The sequence below is a fragment of the Pseudochaenichthys georgianus genome, chromosome 7 (assembly GCF_902827115.2).
Source record: "Pseudochaenichthys georgianus chromosome 7, fPseGeo1.2, whole genome shotgun sequence".
Taxonomy (NCBI): domain Eukaryota; kingdom Metazoa; phylum Chordata; class Actinopteri; order Perciformes; family Channichthyidae; genus Pseudochaenichthys; species Pseudochaenichthys georgianus.
Window position 1 is genome coordinate 40,544,433 of NC_047509.1, and position 22,277 is coordinate 40,566,709.

Sequence of the window (22,277 nt, forward strand, 5' to 3'; positions counted from 1 at the left end):
GAGGAAGCCACTGCTGTCCAGAGAAAACATTGCTGCACGTTTGAAGTTTGCAAAAGAGCACCTGGATGTTCCACAGCACTACTGGCAACATGTTCTGTGGACAGATGAAACCAAAGTTGAGTTGTTTGGAAGGAACACACAGCGCTATGTGTGGAGAATCCAAAGGGTTCGCAACTGTATGTCCGCATCTGTATGTCCGCATCTGTATGTCCGCATCTGCAGTGGCGTTTCTATATGTACAAAAGTGGTGGGGCACAAAAAACTCAGATGTCTATATATAAGCTTCTGCAGAGAGGTTCATGGCTGGTGAGGCACTGGCACTGACTCTTCAGGTTTACAAATATATTAAATCAAAATATAATATTATTTTCAAAAGCTTTTTTTGTCTGATGCTTCAATTACTTTTAAACAGACAGTTCAACAGAAGGATACCCACAAAAATGTAATTTTATCATTTAAATATTGAATTGTTCTCTCTTAGTAAGATCCCATTTTCAATTAAATTGCAGTCTTACCTTGACTTGAAGATTAAGTCCATTTGCCTATCCTTCTGGACAAACATCTCTATTACTTTTTTGTAAAAGTCCTCCTTATCTTCTTGTAGTTTCAAAAGTCTATCATAAATCTAATCTAATCAATATATTTTTGATTCGAAAATGATAAAAGTAGGGTAGACATGTGGATATGATCCGGCTGAACAAAACGTACATTTATCTAACAGCTACGTTTCCCACAGATCTTATTTTGAGCTATTTTCTAAAATCCTATGGAGATATCTCGTTGCTTTTTTGTGGAGGGAAGCCATGCGCAGCTTACTTCCTGGTTTTAGGACGCCTCACTGCAGCTCTCTCTCCTCCTCTTCACACACCACACTTTTCGCGGCACACGTACTTACAGCCAATCAGCTCTGCATTATGTGAGATGACGTATGGTGGGGATGGCAGCACTTTGCCCCTAGGGTCATTATTTTTTGCCACACACATTAAATAGGAAAATACTCTGAGCATGCGCAGTGTAGTTTTTGCAGTCACCGTTCACTTAGACAGTCAGAGGGAGGGGCAGGATCAGGTTTTGTCCCACATGGCTCTAAACAGCTCAATAGGCACACACTGTAGACACTAATTAGAAGAACACATACTAAAACAGCAACGTACAGACGAATCAGATGATTAAACATGATCTTAAAATATATTTTATATATTTTTTAATTTATTTTTTGCATTTTGTTGTAATCATTATTTTAATACTTTCTGCTGACACTAGGTGGGGCTGTGCCCCACCTGCCCCTAATGACCAGTCGCCACTGCGCATCTGTATCCTGTTATTGTCTCATTATACCGCACTGTGAATGAATTAAAGTAAATATATAAGTCGTCATGAACACATCTGTCCATCAGACAGAGATGTGCTGTGCCTCCTGTCATCATTAATGGACGTCTCTTTAAAATGACCGCTCAGAGGAGAGGAGTTCTCATTTCTCTAACCGCCTGCTGCTTCCCCTCCTCTCTCCTCCGTTCGCATCTCCTGTGGGCGGGACTAAGTCTCGAGGAGGGGAGTCGAGGAGGGGAATTAGTGAAATGAGAAAGGGCCCAAGTCTCGTGCAAAGGTTGACCGCAGGAAGTGCGCCAATTGTTGAAGCCGATTTTGGAATGACTATAGCGGGCAAATGGCGGTACTCCAGCATCCGTGGCGTCATTTTGACCCAAAAATACCTTTTCCCCTTGACTTACATTGGGAAAGAAACGTCTGTAAATCAGCGCATAATTTATTTTGAGCTAAATCAACTACCTACTACGAACACTTGTTTAGCCCTTATTTAAATCATTAGGGCTTTCCAGTTGTACCATGCGTCAAAAGTTGAATCCAAAGTTATGTTCTCTCTCCATTAATCGACTTAAGGAAAACTTAAGTGCGCATGCTCTCTAAACAAAAGGCCCCGGACGATCCGGGTACTTTCTGAATCTACAGTCGCTCTATTTTTGCTTCATGTGCCACTGAGCAACTCTCATAGCAATGAGCGGTGCCCCTCCTCCGACGCTGGATCCAGTTCTCTTCATACATGGTTGACCCTGCCACATGAGATCTCTGTTTTTGGATACCACGCTGCCACAGCTAGCGTTCCGCACCAGATTGAAGACAGTATCGCAACACAAAGACAACAGTCTTTGGAAGGTGGGAGAAGCACTGTTTTTTGTTTACCAAACAACAGCGCAAACAGAGCAGACTGGGTTAAGCTACAAGCTCGGTGTGGTAGAAGCAGAATATAGTCTGGGTCACTTCTATCTGTCTGTTTGAATGTAATAACTACACGGAATCATACATCGTGAAGCACGCAGCTAACATTAGCTGTTCGCACAGAGCTAGCAGTTTGCTACGACACTACTTTACCTGCACGCGCGGGGGGATATACCTGGGTATAAAGTGAGCGGCTCGTGCTACTCTGTGTTTGGGAGTTGATGTCATCACAAACATGTCTTACTTTTCTACAGTTTAGAGGTAATCATGGGTGAGAAGGGACCCATGGTCTTTACTAGAAGCATGTTTTGGGGTTATCGTGGTAACTTTAGGATTAACGCTGGCCGGGTTTCAACCCTACGACGCTGGCTCACTTCTCCATGGTAACATATGCTGAACACCCAGTGGTGGAATGTAACGAAGTACATTTACTCAAGTACTGTACCAAAATACAATTGTATGTACTTGTACTTCATTGAGTATTTTCGAGTTTTGCTACTTAATACTTTTACTTTATTACACTTCGGAGGCATTGTTTTACCTTTTACTCCACTACCTGCATTTAAAAAATGTGATACTAACTTCTTGGCATGTATTAATTTATACTACAGAATATAAATCATTATGCATTAGAAGTTATGCTAACAAGTGGTATAGCAATTCATTTAAATAATCCTAATCCTAAACCTTACCATTATTGTTATTTAGTACTTTAGTGGCCTCTTGTTGGATTCCCTATACACTTTTCAAGCAGGATTTGAATCATGCAATTTAGTTAAACTTTCCTCCTATTCTGTATTGACAATTGTATAACTTTTTATTATTGTGGTTAGTTATGAGGTTGTGTCTCATTGGTTTCTGTGCTGTACAGCTAGGTATACATACACATCTGAAGTCATTGATGGAACAGATGTTTCTTTTTTTCTCAGACTAAGTTACCATCATGGTTAACCAGGTTCAGGGAGGAGACTCATGCAAGAGTGACTTCAGCTGGGCGAGCAACAGTGGGGGGGAGAGCTCCAAGGAAAGCTCCCGCTGCTCCACTCCGGTGCTGGATGCAGACCGCTTAGACAGGCTGCGGGACAAGATGCGCAAGAGGACGGAGTCTGGAGACTGCTGGTTCTCGCTGGAATTCTTTCCTCCCCGCACAGCCAGTGGAGCTGTCAACCTTATATCAAGGCATGTGAAAACTGAAATATTTATTCAGGAATCATGATATGCTTTGAATCACCAAAGGCCAGATAAAAAATGTGCAAAAGAAGAATAACAAAATAATAGCTTAGTCATAGCAGAAAGAAATATGTCTCTTGATTGCATAGTTCAACAATTATAGACCAGTAACTAAAGGGCTTTTTGTAATTCTGCAGCAAATATTTGGAGCGCTGAGTTTGCCTTCTTTCCTCAGATTTGACCGTATGGGCACCGGAGGGCCTCTGTTCATCGACATAACTTGGCACCCAGCAGGGGACCCAGGCTCCGACAAGGAAACCTCATCTATGATGATCGCAAGCACAGCAGTCAATTATTGTGGCCTAGATAGCATCCTTCATCTGACCTGCTGCAACCAGACCAAAGAGAACATTACTGGCTACCTCGCCAAGGCCAAGCACCTGGGCCTCAAAAACATCATGGCCCTGAGGGGAGGTAGGAGAGATCACATGTGTTTACATTTTGGATTATAGAAGTCTTCTGTATAGTGTAGGTAAGTGAGTAGCATTGGTGCTAACATTTTTTATCAGCTGCCTAAAGTATACACTCGAGGAAATTCCTGCTGGAAAATGGAACATTCCCACTCAAGAGACCATAAAGAAATTGAGTTATCTGATTTGGTCCATAGTTTTTCTTCTGTTTCTGATTACAAAAAAAGGTTGACTGGCTTCTCACGGCAATTCTTAGTAAAGAGAAGCCTAAGAGCAGCTCTGCCTGGAGTTTGTGGATTACCTGTTGAAAGACAGGCTGCTTTTTCCCTTGCATGTGCACTTTTCAATTAAACTCACTTTTCACTCTATTCATTAAATCCCCATCCTGCTGATTCTTTTGCCAATGTTATTTAAAATATTGTGATAATCTGAGTTTAAAAGGAATCTCTAACCTTTGAGGTCTTCACGACATACAGTAGGGCTGCCAGCTAAACTGTGATTGTGATTCTCTGTAGACCCAGTGGGAGCCGACTGGGAGGAAGAGGAGGGAGGCTTCAACCACGCCATCGATCTAGTTAAACACATCCGATCAGAGTTTGAAGACTACTTTGATATCTGTGTTGCTGGTATGCTTTCAGCCTTCAGATCAGCAGTAGGCAGTTCAAGTTGAACTCCCTTTGATTTAATAATGCATGTATTGTCCAGGATACCCCACAGGGCACCCCGAGGCAGAAAGCTATGAGGAGGATTTAAGACACCTCAAGGAAAAAGTAGATGCTGGAGCAGACTTTGTGATCACCCAGCTGTTCTTCAGAGCAGACACATTCCTCAAGTTTCTGGATGACTGCAGGGCAATTGGTATCACATGTCCCATCCTACCAGGAATATTCCCCATCCAGGTAACTCTCCTTTTAAAGCCCCACTTTGAGTATCGGCTGTATGCATTTCTTAATACATTGAGCATTTCCATAGTTCCATTCCTATAGTATTTTATAGCACCAAGCTCCGCTTTAGAATAAAATACATGGAAAACATGGTTTTGTCTAAATCGGGTAACAGGGGCGCTGCGCCCTCTTACTTTCGGCGTGCGCCCTCATACCAAAATGACGATTTTCCCTGTAAAATGTCAAAGTGATGCCAGAAAACATTATTTCTGTTTGGCAAAAAAGGTATAATTACTCAAAAAATATGAAAGTGTGTCAAATAGACCATCAGCTGCAGAGACAGCTTTGCTTTTACGGACGGCGTGCTTTTGTTGACGTCCACGGCGCCGTCTTGTATACTGGCGTCATGTTCTTTGCGAGAATTGATACATACAAGATCAGCGCCACAGTATTGCCTCGTACTATATTTTCTAGAAAAACCCCTGGAAAATATCACCTTTTTAAAATATGTGACATTTAACCTGTTTCTCATCAGGGTTACCAGTCTCTTCGTCAGCTTGTGAAGCTGTCAAAGCTCGAGGTGCCAGAGGAAATCACAGAAGTCATCGAGCCCATCAAAGACAACGATGCGGCTATTCGTAACTACGGAATACAACAGGCGGTGGAGATGTGTCGTGTGCTGCTAGACAGTGGAAAGGTACCGGGACTCCACTTTTACACACTGAATCGAGAGGTCGCCACCATGGAGGTCCTGCGACAGCTGGGGCTGTGGATAGAGGACCCCAGGTCAGTCATCCTTTTTGCCTGCTTAAAAAAATCACCATAAATAGTCGTATTTCCTACAGAGTTCCAGTGTTGACAGAAAGGCAACAGTAGCAAAAAGCAGCATGATGTAAATACTGTTCCACTGAAAATATAAATAATGTTGTCCCATTCTGGTTCTAGAACATGACCTCTACAACACCTGAATAGTTGAAACACATTTTCACAATACCCCTCTTTACAAGAAGAGGATTAATGTTAATGGTTACATGTTCTTGTTATTTATTTTAAAAGAGAAAGAGAGCGATAGCAGTGTGCGAAAAAGTACACGTCCCACCGTCCGGGACGTGTTATTTACAATATCGGACAAGTAGATCTTTCAATTGACTTGTCCGGCGGACAAGTGACGTTTTTCGGCCTGATTTATTGCCAAATTATTGATACATTGAGTTTACAAAAGGCAGAACTCATTCGCAAATTGTACGTGTCCGCCATTGTTCGTTTAGAAATGTTAGTTTCGGTTCTGCTTGTCGATTCCTAAGGAAATGCATCTCGCCGCTTTCTGTACAGTTAGACGGGGCGGGCGGGAAGTGCAGCACAGTGGCTGGGTTGGGAAGCAAAACTCGGTTCCGAGTAGGAACAAATAACAATTGTCCGGTACCGGGATTAATAAGAGTTGTGAGGACAGGAGGCGAGGCCGAGCCCCGCGGACCGCAGCTCTCTCTCTATGCTCCGTGATCGCTTCTTTCTACACACAGCAGATCCGCTGCCCGTTTAACAGCCTCATCTTTGTCAAACTTTCTTTCTCTAACACGTAATGAAGGTTATTAAGCGTTTTAACTCCCGTGTTGTTAATATTGATGCTATTTCCTTTATGAAGTGAAGCCGCCTCCCTGTCTGTGTCCTCGCGCTGTCCTCACATCCCCGGACCCCCAGACTCGGAGGAGCAGGGATGTCAGTATTGTTTATGAAGCAGGGTATAGAAAGTACATTATTGAGATGAAAATACTATTCATTTACTTTTACAAACAGTGAGCAGCTGGGCAGCTGCAGCTGTGTGAATAAATGCGTGCAAGCGTCGTTGAGTTGTAGAAAAGCGCTAGGCCTATAGGCTATAAATATAATGTATTATTATTATTATATGTCCTATGTGTTGGACATGTGTGGTTGGACTGTGTCTCACAGGCAGGCTGCAGTGTAGCATCAGAAGAGACTGGGCCAATCGTACATTCTCAAACTGCACCACTTAGAACTAACTAATGCAGAGATTATTTTTATATAATTGTGTTCAATAACCGTAAGAAATGCAACAGTACGAAGTGATTTGTAAATAGGAATGCAGATTTGACTTAATGTTTTCATAAATATATTTTTCTCCCAGTTTGTCACGGGACTTACCCTCTCAAAGAACCGGAACCGAAAATAACCGGAATCGAAAAGCAGAACCGGAATCGTTAAAATCCAAACGATACCCAACCCTTTATGTGATGCAGTAAAATCTTACCGCTCACTTACGTTAGCGGTGTCATAAAAACCGTGGGAAAATGTAAAATACGATGGCGAAGAAGATTCCAGTGGCCCAGATTTTTGTCCATTCTGGACAAGTGAAAAATGTATTCGGACAAGTACATTGCCAAACTCACTTGTCCATGGACAAGTACTCTCTAAAAACTTTTTCTCACACTGGATAGAACTATTAACAAAGCACTTATATCCTAATAAAGGACTGGCTTACCTAAAGCCAGTTGAGTAGCACTTGAAATGTTTTTGCTCTATGAAACCTGATGCAGTTTAACAAAAATCCTATCACTTCATACACGCTGCTCTGGATCCTGAACATGTTTGTCAATTATACATGCACATAGTCGTAGTTAGATGGGTAAGTTCTCCAGGAACACAAGTGGCAGGTTTGTGAAGCCAGATATCTTAGAGAGGCCCTGCACTCTGTTTGCATTGTTGCCATTCAAAATGGTCCGAAGTTTCATAGCTTGTTTTTTATTTATTTTTGCCAGACGTCCTCTTCCCTGGGCAGTTAGTGCCCATCCCAAGCGGAAGGTAGAAGATGTTCGACCCATTTTCTGGGCATCCCGACCAAAGAGCTACATTTACAGAACTCAGGACTGGGACGAGTTCCCCAACGGCAGATGGTACCAGTTTACAAAACTTCAATGTCAACTTCCTTATTAATGCATTTTATTTGGTGAATACATCTTGACTTACTAGCATCCTGCTGTTGATGTTTTCAGGGGAAATTCCTCTTCTCCAGCTTTTGGCGAGTTAAATGACTACTACCTGTTCTACCTGAAGAGCAAGTCATCTAAAGATGCACTGCAGCAGATGTGGGGAGAGGAGCTGAAAAATGAGGAGAGTGTCTATGAGGTCTTCACCTGCTACATCACAGCCCAAGAGAACCAACTTGGACACAAGGTAGGCCATTGTTTTCCATGTCCATGACTTAAAACGTTCCTCACACTGTTTGCTCTCGTATTTTAATCTCTGGCGTCCTTGCAAAGGTCACTGTGTGTGTGTGTGTGTGTGTGTGTGTGTGTGTGTGTGTGTGTGTGTGTGTGTGTGTGTGTGTGTGTGTGTGTGTGTGTGTGTGTGTGTGTGTGTGTGTGTGTGTGTGTGTGTGTGTGTGTGTGTGTGTGTGTGTGTGTGTGTGTGTGTGTGTGTGTGTGTGTGTGTGTGTGTGTGTGTGTGTGTGTGTGTGTGTGTGTGTGTGTGTGTGTGTGTGTGTGTGTGTGTGTGTGTGTGTGTGTGTGTGTGTGTGTGTGTGTGTGTGTGTGTGTGTGTGTGTGTGTGAACGGGGAGGTGAGGGGGTAGCAGCCGGTATAGACCAGTACCATGTTTACAAACATTGCGGCCCATGAGGGCAAATATTCTGAGTCACGTTATTGGTTGAAAGATTGGTTTTACATCCAGTCACATCCCCAGCAACAGCCGTAGTCTCCTCTACTTCTTTCAAGCATACCGACATACCTGCGCCGCCAGGTATATGCCATCCCCCAGAGGAAGCGCCCAAGACGAAGGGGAAAGCGGGGCGGAGAAGCCTTAAGGATCATGGCTTACCTGCTATCTCTACGTGGAAAGGCCCCTGGCCTCAATAGCAGTGGATGTTACGCTGCCCCGATGACTAGGCAGAGATGGCTCCTCCACATCTTTCCGGATGGCCGCTCAGTGAGCCTACCAGAGCAGGCTAATTTTCCCAGGCGGATACGCAGGGGTGGCGTGGATCACAGACACCTTCGCCCACTGGATTTTACTCAAAAACCGGGAAGAGAGGAGCTTACTCTCCGCCTGGCACTCATCAATGCTAGATCGCTAGCTAACAAAACTTTCCTGCTTAATGACTTTTTTAAATCCCGGGATTTGGACTTTATGTTTCTGACAGAGACGTGGATTCGTGCTAGTGAGTTAACAGCTTTTTCGGAACTTCTACCACCTGACTGTTCATTCATCAGCACTAGTGTTGCACGGTGTACCGATACTTGAAAGGTACCGCGATACCCTGCCGTTAAAAACGGTACGATTCCTCCGTTTCATTAGTATCGGTACTTTAAGAATGACGGGGAAAAGTACTCCCGTGAAAAAGCGCCGTTTTAATAAGAGCCGTGTGTGTTCAGCGCTGTGTGTTCAGCGCTCTGCTTCCACTCCCTGCAGCCGTGCCTGCAGTCCCGCTCCTCTCAAGCACGTTCTAAGTCCCTCCCCTCTCTCGTGCACGCGGCCACGCGCTAGCTGCCAGAGCATGTGAGAAAACGAGAAGCATGGCTGCAAGTGGGAGTGCAACTGCCGCTGCGCCTCGGCTTGTTGACAAAAAAGACGCCAGAAGTCTGTGAACGGGCCGTTCAGGTGTTCAGAGCAGAGCTCCCTGTCGGAGCAGCAGAGCGTGATGTGCACTGAAAAGTGTTTCTGTCGCAATATTATCGTTGAGCAAACGTAACTAGCAAACTAGCATCACTATCTGCTAACGTTAGCTTTAGCCTTCGTTTTCTATTAGTTTTTTTCATAGGCTATAAACGGAGGTGGTATAAGTATATATCTTGTACTTGAGTAAAAGTAGAAGTACCCAGGTCTTGTACTTGAGTTAAAGTAGAAGTACCAGAATGTAGGAACAATCCTGCAATCAAAATGTTCCTCAAATAAAAGTACAAAAGTATTATCATCAAAATATAGTTAAAGTAGCGACAGTAAAAGTAGAAGCACCAGAGTGTAGGAATAGTCTGTTACAGTAAAAGTACTGCATTCAAAATGTTCCTCAACTAAAAGTATTAAAGTAGCGACAGTAAAAGTAGTCATTGTGCAGATTGGTCCATTTCAGAATAATATATATGATATGTTTTATAATGATTGATCATGAAAGTGTTCTCAAAGCTGGTGAAGGTGCAGCTAGTCTGAAGTACTTTGTATACTGCAGGGTAGCTGGTGGAGGTGCAGCTAGTCTGATGTACTTTGTAGACTGCAGGGTAGCTGGTGGAGGTGCAGCTAGTCTGAAGTACTTTGTATACTGCAGGGTAGCTTGTGGATTTACTCCAGGTGGAACTAAAGTCTGATTTAAGTGTTGATTATATTTCACATCATTCATCCACATCCGTGAAGTAACTAAAGGTATTAATACATGTAGTGGAGTAAAGGTACACCATGTACCTCTGAACTGTAGTGGAGTACACAGTAGCAAAAGAAACATTGAAATACTTAAATAAAGTACAAGTAGTGCTGCGTACCTGGACTCACATTCAGGTTCAGGTCCGGACTCAAGTCCAGAGGTTCAGGTTCAGGTCCGGACTTATAAGTCCGGACCTGAACCCATGGCTTGTGTCAAGTTGTGTGAGTAACTAAAGTGAACTTATTGTGAGCTAATTATCAATTGAAAATTAACTCATAATCAACTCAAATTCAAACTCATCAGGTTTATTGTGCTCCCTTCCAACTTGTGTCTACATTTCTCTACAAAGTACAAATGTGCCACTTAGTCTACAAATGACTTATGACAGCAACTACAGTGAACTACTACAAAGTTCAAACATTTATTTCATTTACCAAACTAAAGTAACCAAACAGTCCCTGAGCTGACTGAGCCTAAATCCCTAAAACGTTGCTGAAAGGTAGAGTGTAGAGTAGACTATACGCATCACACTGTTACACGCCTAATATACAGTATAGGCTACACTCTAGTGACTGTACAGTCAGAGTGTACTGTACTGTCTGTGCACCATGTATTTTCTACAACTCTACAATACATACTGTTAGAAATTAAAATCAATGTTGATATGGCGTAATTTTGAATTAAAAACACTAATTTAAATCACTTTTATTCTGAAAAAACCGAAAGTTCACACTATTAACTTAAAACTTTTATTCTGAAAATTCTTCACTTCCGGTTAGCATTAGCATGTGGCGAAATTCTACGTTTTCAAACCGTAAATCGAAGGTGAAATGACATGTGATGTTGTACACTGAGCACACTGGGATTAGCACTCATTTATTGACGCTGAATAACGTTTATCAGGGAATGTTTAAATAACCACAGACACCAGAATATACGTAAGTGCTAGTTTTTTTGCGAGTCCAAGTACCGGTTCCTGACGTTCCGGTTTTAACCGGACTTGAACCGAAACTTTTTACAAGTCCAGTACCGGTTCGGCGTACCGGTACGCAGCACTAAGTACAAGTATCTCAAAATTGTACCCAAGTAGTACTTGAGTTTATGAACTTAGTTACTTTACACCAGTGGCTATAAAGATAGAAAGACTAAGCACAGAGGCATGAAAATACATTTTCAAAATGCTCAACAGTGCTGCCAAAATGTTAAACTCACTGCTACACAATTTAAAATAAATGCTTTTATATATATTTATATTAGATGTGACTCTTTGGCGTTTCTGTTCTTAGTAACACTGCTGCTTTAGTTGTTCTGACGGCTAAAATCATCAGTTATTCCTAATTTTAAAGCCGATATTCCGTGTTTCCCTTTTTTTAAGAAAAGTATCGAAAAAGAATCGGAATCGCAATTCTTGACTTGGTATCGGTATCGAAACCAAAATGTTGGTATCGTGACAACACTAATCAGCACCCCGCGGACCACCGGTAGAGGTGGAGGGCTGGCGTCGGTCTTTAAATCCAGCTTTAACTGCCGTCAAACTCCGTCGAACAGCTTCTCCAGCTTTGAGCTGCAACTTTTCAAACTACACTTAACATTTCCAGTGCTCTTTGCTTTGATATATCGCCCTCCGAAGTTCAATAAGGATTTTATTCAGGAATTCTCAGACTTTGTAGCGGGGGTTATCTTGAACTTTGATCGATTTTTCATTATTGGCGATTTTAATATTCATGTGTGCTGTGATTCCCGACCGCTCGTCAAAGATTTTATGAATCTCATTGATTCTTTTAATCTTACACAGTCAGTTAATGGCCCGACACATGAGAAGGGACACACACTGGACCTTGTGTTGTCTCATGGTTTAGATGTTTGTATCGGGGACATTTGTGACACTGGTATTTCGGACCATTTGCCTGTGTTATTTACTATGATGCTGCCTTGCTCTCAAGTTGACTCGTGCGTTCCGGAGCGACGCCTACGTGCGCTGAATCCTCTGACAGCGTCACAGTTTTCCGTTGCCTTTAATGACTCTGTGCTTTCCACGTTAAATGACTCTTGTGATGCCAGTGCTGAGGAGATTCTCAGCCTTTTTAATTCTACTTGCACGGATATTCTGGACCTGATCGCTCCATTCACGGCCAGACACCCTAAACCTGTGACTGAACCGTGGTTAACTGACTCTACCCGCGCCCTGAGACGCGCATGTAGACGAGCAGAGAGGAGATGGAAGAAGGATAAACTTCACGTCTCCTTGGGGATTCTAAGAGACGGTTTAAGCGAATATCAGAGGGCTGTTAAATGTGCAAAAACTCATTTTATTTCAAATCTTGTGTCCAAAAACAGAAATAAGCCCCAGTTCCTTTTTACCACTCTTAATTGTCGTTTAAATCCCTGTAACTCTCCCTGTGTTGTGCCATCACCTACTCTATGTGAAAAGTTCCTTTCATTTTTTAATGATAAAGTCTGGGCCATCAGATCTTCACCTCCTCCTCTCACCTTAGACCCAGCAGTGTCTCCTGTGTGCTCCGCTGTCTTCGAGCAGTTTGACCTGGTTTCACTCTCCGAGTTATCTGATGTGGTTAAAAAATTGAAACCTTCAAAACCCTTTGACAGTATTCCTCCGAGACTACTGAAAGACGTTTTTAATACTATTGGGTCATATATTTTAACTTTGATAAATATCTCTCACCTCAGGCTACGTTCCAACCTTTTTCAAACACGCTGTAGTGCAGCCTCTTATCAAAAAATAGAACCTTGATCATTCTGTTCTCTCCAACTTTAGACCTATTTCTAAGCTTCCCTTCCTGTCTAAAGTCCTAGAGAAAGTGGTTTTAGCGCAACTGCAGTCACACCTTGTTTTAAACTGCATATCAGAGAAGTTTCAGTCTGGTTTTAAATCACGCCACAGCACGGAAACTGCTCTTCTAAGAGTTTTGAATGATCTTCTTTTAACTGCTGATTCTGGGAATTCTGCTGTGCTTGTGCTTTTAGATTTGTCTGCTGCTTTTGACACTATTGACCACCAAATTATTTTATCACGCCTTGAACTGTGTGTTGGTATTAAAGGTAACGTCCTAAAATTCAAATTTCAATCCTATCTGTCAGAAAGGACCTTTTCTGTGCATCTTGGCCTGTATTCTTCAGCTGCAGCCCCACTAGCATATGGGGTCCCACAAGGCTCTATCCTAGGCCCCATTTTGTTCAGTCTGTATTTACTACCTCTGGGGTCAATTTTTAAAAAGCATAACATTTCTTACCATTGCTTTGCAGATGATCTGCAGGTATACCTGCCTATAAAAGCAAATAAGGAATCTAGGATTGCCTTGCTTAGCTGTCTGAAAGACATAAAATCATGGATGGAAATCAACTTCTTGACTCAACGAAAACAAGACGGAGATTATAATATTTAGACAGTCTGAACTCCTGGATGGCTTTAATAGTGTACTCGGCCCCTTAGCCTCCTACAGCCGTCCCTCTGTCAGAAATCTTGGAGTCATCTTTGACAACTGTTTTAAATTTGACAAACAGATAAGCTCAGTTGTCAAGACAAGCTTCTTCCAGCTGCGGCTTCTGGGGAAGGTAAAAGCCTATCTTCCTAGTAAGGAGTTTGAACAGCTAATCCACTTATTTATAACGTCTCGTTTAGACTATTGTAACTCCCTCTATATTGGTGTTGACAAGTGTTTGATCCGTCGCCTGCAGCTGGTCCAAAATGCGGCTGCACGCCTTCTTACTGGGAAGAGACGTTATGACCACATCACACCCGTTTTGGCAGACCTTCATTGGCTTCCTGTCAGTTACAGGATCCAGTTCAAGTACTTACTTGTTTTTAAATCATTGCATGGACTGGCACCACATTACCTGTCTGAGTTGTTGCACCGCCATGCTCCAGCTAGAGCATGTTGGTGGTTCCTCGGTGCAGGAAAAAAACCAGAGGTGACAGGGCTTTCAGTGTTGCAGCTCCCAGACTGTGGAACAGCCTCCCAGCACATATCCGGACTGCTGAACTTTTTAAATCTCAGCTAAAAACTCACCTCTTTGCACTGGCTTTTAATACTAGTTGAACATTACATTTTTATATTTGTGTTTTTTTTATATGTTTCTAGTAGTTGTGCTTTTTATTATGTTTTTAATTATTGTTTTATTATTGTACTCCCATTATGTTATTTAATATTGTAGTTAGTGCCTGTACAGCACTTTGGCCAACTGAAGGTTGTTTTAAATGTGCTATATAAATAAATAAAGATTGAGATTGATGTATAATAAGAACGGTCTTGACATAAAATCTCGAGACCTATAGGACAAGACAGAGGCCAAATGCAGACGATTCCGAGACAAGACCAAGACCTTTTAAAAAGTGGTCTTGGTCTCGAGTACTACTGTATACTGTTATTTTTTTCAAAGACGTGTTACATTTCAAAAGCATATATGGCTATGTGTAGAACAAACAATTAAATACTGCTTTAATTTAACAAATTCTACAAAATAAAAGTGGCAGATTTGCTTTATTAAACAGACCAGACCTAGGTTGCATACCAACAAAGTTAGGAACATGCTCACATCTTACAAAGAGCTGAAGCATTTATGCATACACAATGGATACAAACTGTTGTCTCATTCTATATCATGTGAGAAAATGATACACATTTAGCATTAAAAATTCGACATACTATTCCTAGCCTGAGGAAGATATGAATAATCAACAGATTTGAATGGAATCTAACATTTTCATGTAGAATAAAGACAAAAGAGTACAAATTCAATGTATTGAAATTTGAACCAGAAGATGAAGTCTCAAAGAATGTTTTAAATAAAAGGACATAAAACAAATAGGTGGATAATAATAAAATCTATTAAAATGATATGCAAAGACATGAAATGAAATTACACTGAGCCAGTGATAACAGCTATGCCCAGCGTGGATGAAGCTGGTGCAGGTCTTTCTTCATGCCCCCTCAGTGGATCTGATGCTGTCCCCTCACAGGAAGTGGAACACGGGATAAGACCTCTGGACACCACGCTGTCTCAATGATCCACACTGTTAATATGAGGAAAATAATTGTTTTAGGAAATGGAAAATAAGAAGTGAACTATCAAAAGGTCTCCATATAGAAAAAATAAAATTAATTGTGCCATTAATTCAACATTTAAAAAAGATTTGAATTGGAAATGAATAGCAAGAGAGCTCAAATCTGAGTATATATGAGTAGCCTATGTGTAGCATTTTGCAATGCATAGAGAAGCCAAAGCTCAACATTTGTATGACATATAAAACTCAGCTCAGGGGCAGTCATGGACGGTAGGTTTTCCTACAAAGAGAAGTATTCATTGATTTTCATATCAAACTAGCGTGTTAATAAAATAAGCTATCATGTCTTATACTTGCATATCTAAACAGAATCATGAAAGCATGTTGGTACAGTCAGGCGCACAAGCACGTTTGAGCGTGTCTGCCGATGTCTGAACTACGGTGGCCATTTCCATAACACCAAAAACAGTGTTTCCGCCAGGGCTGAGAGGGTGTCCACCCCCGAGAGCGCGGGGGGGTTTGAATTTTGACTTGAGCCGTCCCTTTATAGATACTGTCTTTTTACGTTAGTGAGCCGGATCATTTGGCTCGGCTCTCTTAAAGCCCCGGCTGTTTCGGCTCCCAAACGGCTCTTCATGTTACCACAGGAAAAAAAAATTCTGTTAGTCGCCTGAAGTGGAGCCTACACTTCAGGCGACATGGGGGCTGCGGCTGAAAAGAGAAACCTGAAAGTTAGACAGAAGACCTCACTGAGTTAAATCACTCAGTGAGGTCTTCTGTCAGAGAGAGTGGTGTTTAGTTTACAGCAGCCTGTGACTGCCAATAAGTTTAAATGTCTTCTTTACTGTAAGCAGTTATGAAATACCCGTTTGTGAAAGGTTATTTGTATTCTTTATTGTTCATATAGAACCCTCTGCTCACTGGTGAGTTAGCCTATGGATGAGTGTTAAGCACATCAGGCTGGCAGCTGTATGGGCATTGCACTATGGTAGCTGTTATTTGCACATTGTTAATCATAGGCAATGCATCCTTAAATTGTTTTACTGTGAGGTGTTATACAATTGTACTGTACTCTGGAGAGTTTTTTAAGGTAAAAAAAGAAACCGCATAATGGGATGCGCAGTACTAGTAGAGAGAACCCAAATATGTAAAGCACTGTATCGTATAATGTTGAATCGAATCGAACTGCATAGCAACAGGGGTGAATCGTATCGTCTGGTGTTTCAAATGTATCGTTAATGTATCGTATCGTGGCAACGTATCGAGATGCGCAACGTATCGAGATGCGCATCGCATCGTCCTCAGTGATGGAGATGCACATCCCTACTGTGCACTCAAATGTGAAGTTGACACAAATTTGCAGCTCTGCCTTGACACTGTCCACTTCCAGACAATTTCGCTAGCCTAAGGTCGCATTCACACCTAATAGTCCGCTTCTTTGGTGCGCACCTGACGACAGTTTGTTAAATTGTTTCATTTTTCAGAAGTTTCGGTTTGCGTTCACACGGGCAAAACTCTAAAGCACTATAAACTGTAAACACAAGTCATGTGCACGGAAATGCTGTTCAACAATTGGTCAGACATTAAGGGGGTAAAAACGCAAATCCGTAGCCTCCACCATGGAGCATCCGCAGGTTATTTTCATGCTGCTGCTAATCTGGAGAGCATATCAACAGACTAGTGGCTGGCACATATGATTATACCATCAGACGACGTGCGATAAAAAACATTATGACCCATAAAGAGAGACGTTCTACAGTCAGGAGGAGGTTTCACCGACAACAGGGGGCTCTGACTTTTATGTATAGTTGACGGAGCATTTTTACTTTACATGACACTGTTCAACACTTCATTCTGCTTCACTCTTTTGCTAAAGATTTGAAGACCTCCGCGTTCTTGTGACTCATAAATACTATGCTTCCTATGTTTTGGTGCGGACTGCGTTCATACCAGCGATGAACCGCTCCAGAGTTTGCTAGCAAGCGGTCTGGACTATGGTCACACCAACCCAAACTAACCACACCAAGCGGTTAAACGCACCATGGTTTGATTCAACCGGACTAAACAAGGCTGGTGTGAATGCGACCTAAGACTTTTCTTTGCCTTCAGTCTGTGTTTGTCCGAGTCTTGGTTTTGATGAGTGTGAAGAATAATAAACACATTATTTATTTCCAAAGGTTCAGTAGTTTCACTTGAATATGTTTGGATCTGGTGATTTCAAGAGATGATGATGCCCGGCGTAATTAGTTGGAAAGCAATTTGGAGATATGCAAGAGGAGATAATCATCCCCTAATATAGCTCTTTGATAAAGATGGTTAAACGTCTTCATCCTAAACTGGGTTTACCATGTCCCGACTCATGCTCTGTCCTTGATGCACAGACATAGGGCTGATATCTGTTTTCACTCTGGAGAAAATAATACAATCCTAATCTGTTGAACTCTCCCAACAGTTAGCCCATAGCTTTGAAGCATTAACTCTCAACAAATACACCATGTTTGTTTTCCCTCATGCTAGGTGAAGTGTTTGCCATGGAATGATGAGCCTCTGGCCCCAGAAACCAACCTGCTGAAGGACGAGCTGGAGAAAGTGAACAGACGAGGAGTCCTCACCATCAACTCCCAGCCCAACATAAACGGCAAACCCTCCGCAGACCCTGTATCAGGCTGGGGACCTGCAGGAGGCTACGTCTTTCAGAAGGTAGGACCTCTTCTTTCTTCTTGATTGTGCCTTCTGGATGGACAGGTTGGCGAGTCGGGTGTTTTTGTCTGACAAGTTGATATGCCTCAGTCCTCTTGTTTTACATCAAACAGGCCTATCTGGAGTTCTTCACTTCTAGTGAAAATGTGACTGCTCTCCTCAAAGTACTGAAAAAGTACGAGCCCCGTGTCAACTACCACATTGTTAATGTGCACGTACGTTTTTACTGAGCACCTTTTAACTTCATGTTTTGTGTCTGAATATGCATTATTAATATGTCCCAATGAATATGTTGTTTGAAGGGCCGTAACCTGACCAACGCCCCTGACATGCAGCCTAACGCCGTGACATGGGGCATCTTTCCTGGAAGGGAGATTGTCCAGCCCACTGTAGTGGACCCAGTCAGCTTTATGTTTTGGAAGGTAAGATAGAGTTATGCAGGGATTTGGGAATGATTAGCATTCTGCTATTTGCTTGTTTTCTTCCAGTGAAAAATGATACAAGATTAAAGTGCGATGCATTGGCCAAAAACAAGGGCTTTTAAAAACGTTGTGGAGATAGGAAGTGACCTCATTGTTACGTTGTCCAGCCCACTGTAGTGGACTCTGACTAATGCACACCTTCATCATCCTATGTTGCTGGTCGGGACCAGGTTAGGTTGCAGGCTAAGCGCTCAACTCAGTGAAAGCACCGCCTGCTGACCAATCAGAGCTCAGTGTGCGGAGTTTAAAGCGATCAAGTCATATTACAGGAGAAAGGAAATACAGAAAAACTGCCGTCGCAGGAAAGACGGCCGGCAGAAATCACCGACTGTGTGAACGTGAACATTAATAGAATATCACCTCCATCTTCAGAGCAATCTGACTGTTATAACATTAGCGTTAAGAAAGCTTACTTAAATATCGGCCACAACATAAGTAACCGGATCAGAGTACATTAAGTACAGTCCGCGGCATATCACTTCATAATGTATCATATCTCTCCTTATCTGAGTCAGCTGAGCCGTATCTGGTCGTGCAACACTCACAGTGTCACAGACTGTATGCAGAAGTATTATTTTAAGCAACACATAAGTTGACGAAACACTCGAGACAAATGTAATTAAAGTCAGATTTACTCGTGTCTTAGACGGGGCAGTGATATCATAAACCTGTTAATGTACGCATTCAAACACTTTTTCTTTTACCAGTTTAAAGTTTAACTTCTTCATATGACTAGTATTAAAGTTCACTTTTCATTCAGGAAGTATGACGCTGCGCTGTCAGTGCGCTTCTCCATGTTTGTGATTGGTCGAATGCTCCAAATACCACCCCTGTCATGTGAACGCGCACCTAACTAGATAGGACACGGCTGGCTTGAGCGATCCACTTGATAACCAGCGTCGTAGTACCGTATATCGAGAGCGCGTATGTTTTGGATTAGGCCAACCGGCTAACTCAAACATATCCAGGTTAGGTTGAACCAGCTTCGTAGTACAGGCCTCAGGTGTAATAAATACAATCACAAGTTCGATCACAGTTCGATTAATACGCTGGTTAAATATGCCTGTAAAATAGAACTTGCCACAATGGCAACAATTGCCTACTCATTCAAATGTTTACTCATTGACACTATGAAGCCAAACATTATCTATAAAAACGATGAAATTATGGGGAAATTAGCATCAGGGATGTTACTGTTGTTACAGTCAGACTGTGGATTACTACTTTCCAGCGGCCACTGACGTTGGGAGACAATAGGCTAAATGCCGGTAGAGCACCATCATCGACGTACCACTCCAGCGGTCAGCTAAAGGACTCTTAGTCTAAGTTCAATCGGTTTGGTCACAATTTATGTAAACACATATTTCCAAGGCACTCCGTTTATAATTATTGGGATAAACAGGTTTGAAATCATTCCAATGTATACTATCGGACAGTAACCAAAAATATTCTTTAAAACTGGAGGAAAAAAAAAAATGCATAAATAAATAAATGTTAAGGTAAAATAAGATATGAATGAACAACAAAAATAAAATAAGTTACATTAATTTGTTATTGGCTATGGTAGGTTATTGGTTATGTTCACATACTTATTTGATTACATCCACTTGTCTAAGATGACAACAGAGACTTTCGACCCAAAACCAGCAGCTAGTAGTAGGCCTACATCATCAGCCACCATGTCTGACAGAGAGGAAGACAGTGAGGAGAACAGTCAGGAGGGTAGTGATGACAGCTTGTAGGATTACTGGTCGTGCTAATGTTGTCTGCGTGTGTGTTCTGTGTTCACCTCTGCGTGTGTGTTCTGTGTTCACCTCTGCGTGTGTGTTCAGTGTTCACCTCTGCGTGTGTGTTCAGTGTTCACCTCTGCGTGTGTGTTCAGTGTTCACCTCTGCGTGTGTGTTCTGTGTTCACCTCTGCATGTGTGTTCAGTGTTCACCTCTGCATGTGTGTTCAGTGTTCACCTCTGCGTGTGTGTTCAGTGTTCACCTCTGCGTGTGTGTTCTGTGTTCACCTCTGCATGTGTGTTCAGTGTTCACCTCTGCGTGTGTGTTCAGTGTTCACCTCTGCGTGTGTGTTCAGTGTTCACCTCTGCGTGTGTGTTCTGTGTTCACCTCTGCATGTGTGTTCAGTGTTCACCTCTGCGTGTGTGTTCAGTGTTCACCTCTGCATGTGTGTTCTGTGTTCACCTCTGCGTGTGTGTTCAGTGTTCACCTCTGCGTGTGTGTTCAGTGTTCACCTCTGCGTGTGTGTTCAGTGTTCACCTCTGCATGTGTGTTCTGTGTTCACCTCTGCATGTGTGTTCAGTGTTCACCTCTGCGTGTGTGTTCAGTGTTCACCTCTGCGTGTGTGTTCAGTGTTCACCTCTGCATGTGTGTTCTGTGTTCACCTCTGCGTGTGTGTTCAGTGTTCACCTCTGCGTGTGTGTTCAGTGTTCACCTCTGCGTGTGTGTTCAGTGTTCACCTCTGTGTGTTCTGTGCCGTGTGTCTGGCAAATAAAGTCAAGACCCCCTCAAAAGTTACGGTTTATGTCATTTTAAGGATGAGCACCAAGCAACATCTCCAGGTGCTACTTTGAGAACCAGGGCAAACAAGTTATGTGCACCCCTGGTTATACAATTCAAAGACTAAGAGCGAGATGTTGGCGTTGCACAAAGGTAAACGGTGACATCATGACGTGGCTTCTACAGGGCTTCGGTAGGTGGAAGTCAAAAAGAAGATTAAACTTTTTTTTTTTTTAAGTTGTTCGCTAGACAGGTGCACCTGTAGAGGATAAGGATCCTGTTGGTGGTGCATCAAACTAGCACCAGCACAGAACTAATGAGTGTAAAAGAGGTTTTAGAACACACAGGTTTTAGGCCTAACGACAATCCTTTCCCCATGTCTCCATAGGACGAGGCCTTTGCTTTGTGGATCGAGCAGTGGGCCAACCTCTACGAGGAAGAGTCTCCTTCACGAATAATCATCAAGTATATCCACGACAACTACTTCCTGGTCAATCTGGTGGACAATGACTTTCCTCTGGAGAGCTGCCTGTGGCAGGTCATTGATGACATGTTTGAGCTGCTCGACGCTCCTCCAGAAACGCACCACGATGGAGAAGTCTCTGAATGAAGTTTCTTCTTTAGGGACAGAAAACACACTGCTTCTTGCAATAAAAAGCACAGCATAGAGTAAGATTTGCACTTGAAAGTGTTTAAAGAGGTTTTTTTTAAATGTTGGGAATAATTGAAGCTAAAAGTTTCACCTGAACAAAATGAGTTGTTTTTTGTGCTCCATGATGAGAAGCTTCTTCCTCTGTAGCACTCCCTGCTCATAAACTGCATGTTTTACAAAGTGTTATTTTTTTAAAGACAACAAAGGAGAAAGAAACTTGCATGCATTATTTGAACATGCAATATTCTTTTAAGTCGGTTAATGTTTCTATTATCATGGAAGACCAATTCAAATGATGTATTTGAAGACGCTTATGAAATTATGTTACAAATGAAAAGCTAGTATAGAGATGCTAGTTGTGAGTGAATCTTATTTGATGTCACAATTACACTATGCCGGTAAGCACTAATGACTATATTGTACCACAGACAACAGCACTTTTACCTGGTGCCTTAACATGTTTTAAATGTGTCATTTATCTGTTGTGCCTGCTTTCTGAAGCATTAAATAACTTGTTCAATATTGAACAGCCCAATGAGTTGTTACTAGGTCAGATAGAGTACTGTACTATACTGTCGACAGACACTTCCAAACATGTGTATTCCCCTTTTCGGAGTGGATACAAGACCCTCAACTGCCACCCCTTTCGCAAGTCATTCCAAATCTCACTTCTGCCTGCTTAAAAAGGCAGAAGTTCAAACGGACAGGCTGGTGACGAGGACTATACAGCACTGGACAAGTCCCTGCCCTCTTGTTTTAAACAGGGAAGATGTGTACAGATCCTTTTTAGAA

At 42.3% G+C, this 22,277-nt stretch overlaps 1 protein-coding gene across 1 annotated transcript; it reads left to right on the forward strand.

Moving 5' to 3' along the window:
- The first annotated feature begins 1,679 nt into the window (after positions 1–1,679).
- mthfr (methylenetetrahydrofolate reductase (NAD(P)H)) lies at positions 1,680–22,012 on the forward strand. Its single transcript, XM_034087729.2, has 12 exons — positions 1,680–2,172; positions 3,165–3,414; positions 3,641–3,879; positions 4,391–4,501; positions 4,581–4,774; positions 5,295–5,545; positions 7,534–7,668; positions 7,768–7,948; positions 17,665–17,847; positions 17,961–18,062; positions 18,150–18,269; positions 21,222–22,012. Exons 2-12 carry the CDS (start codon positions 3,179–3,181, stop codon positions 21,441–21,443), a joined length of 1,974 nt encoding a protein of 657 aa, XP_033943620.1. The 5' UTR covers positions 1,680–2,172; positions 3,165–3,178; the 3' UTR covers positions 21,444–22,012.
- The last annotated feature ends 265 nt before the right edge of the window (positions 22,013–22,277 follow it).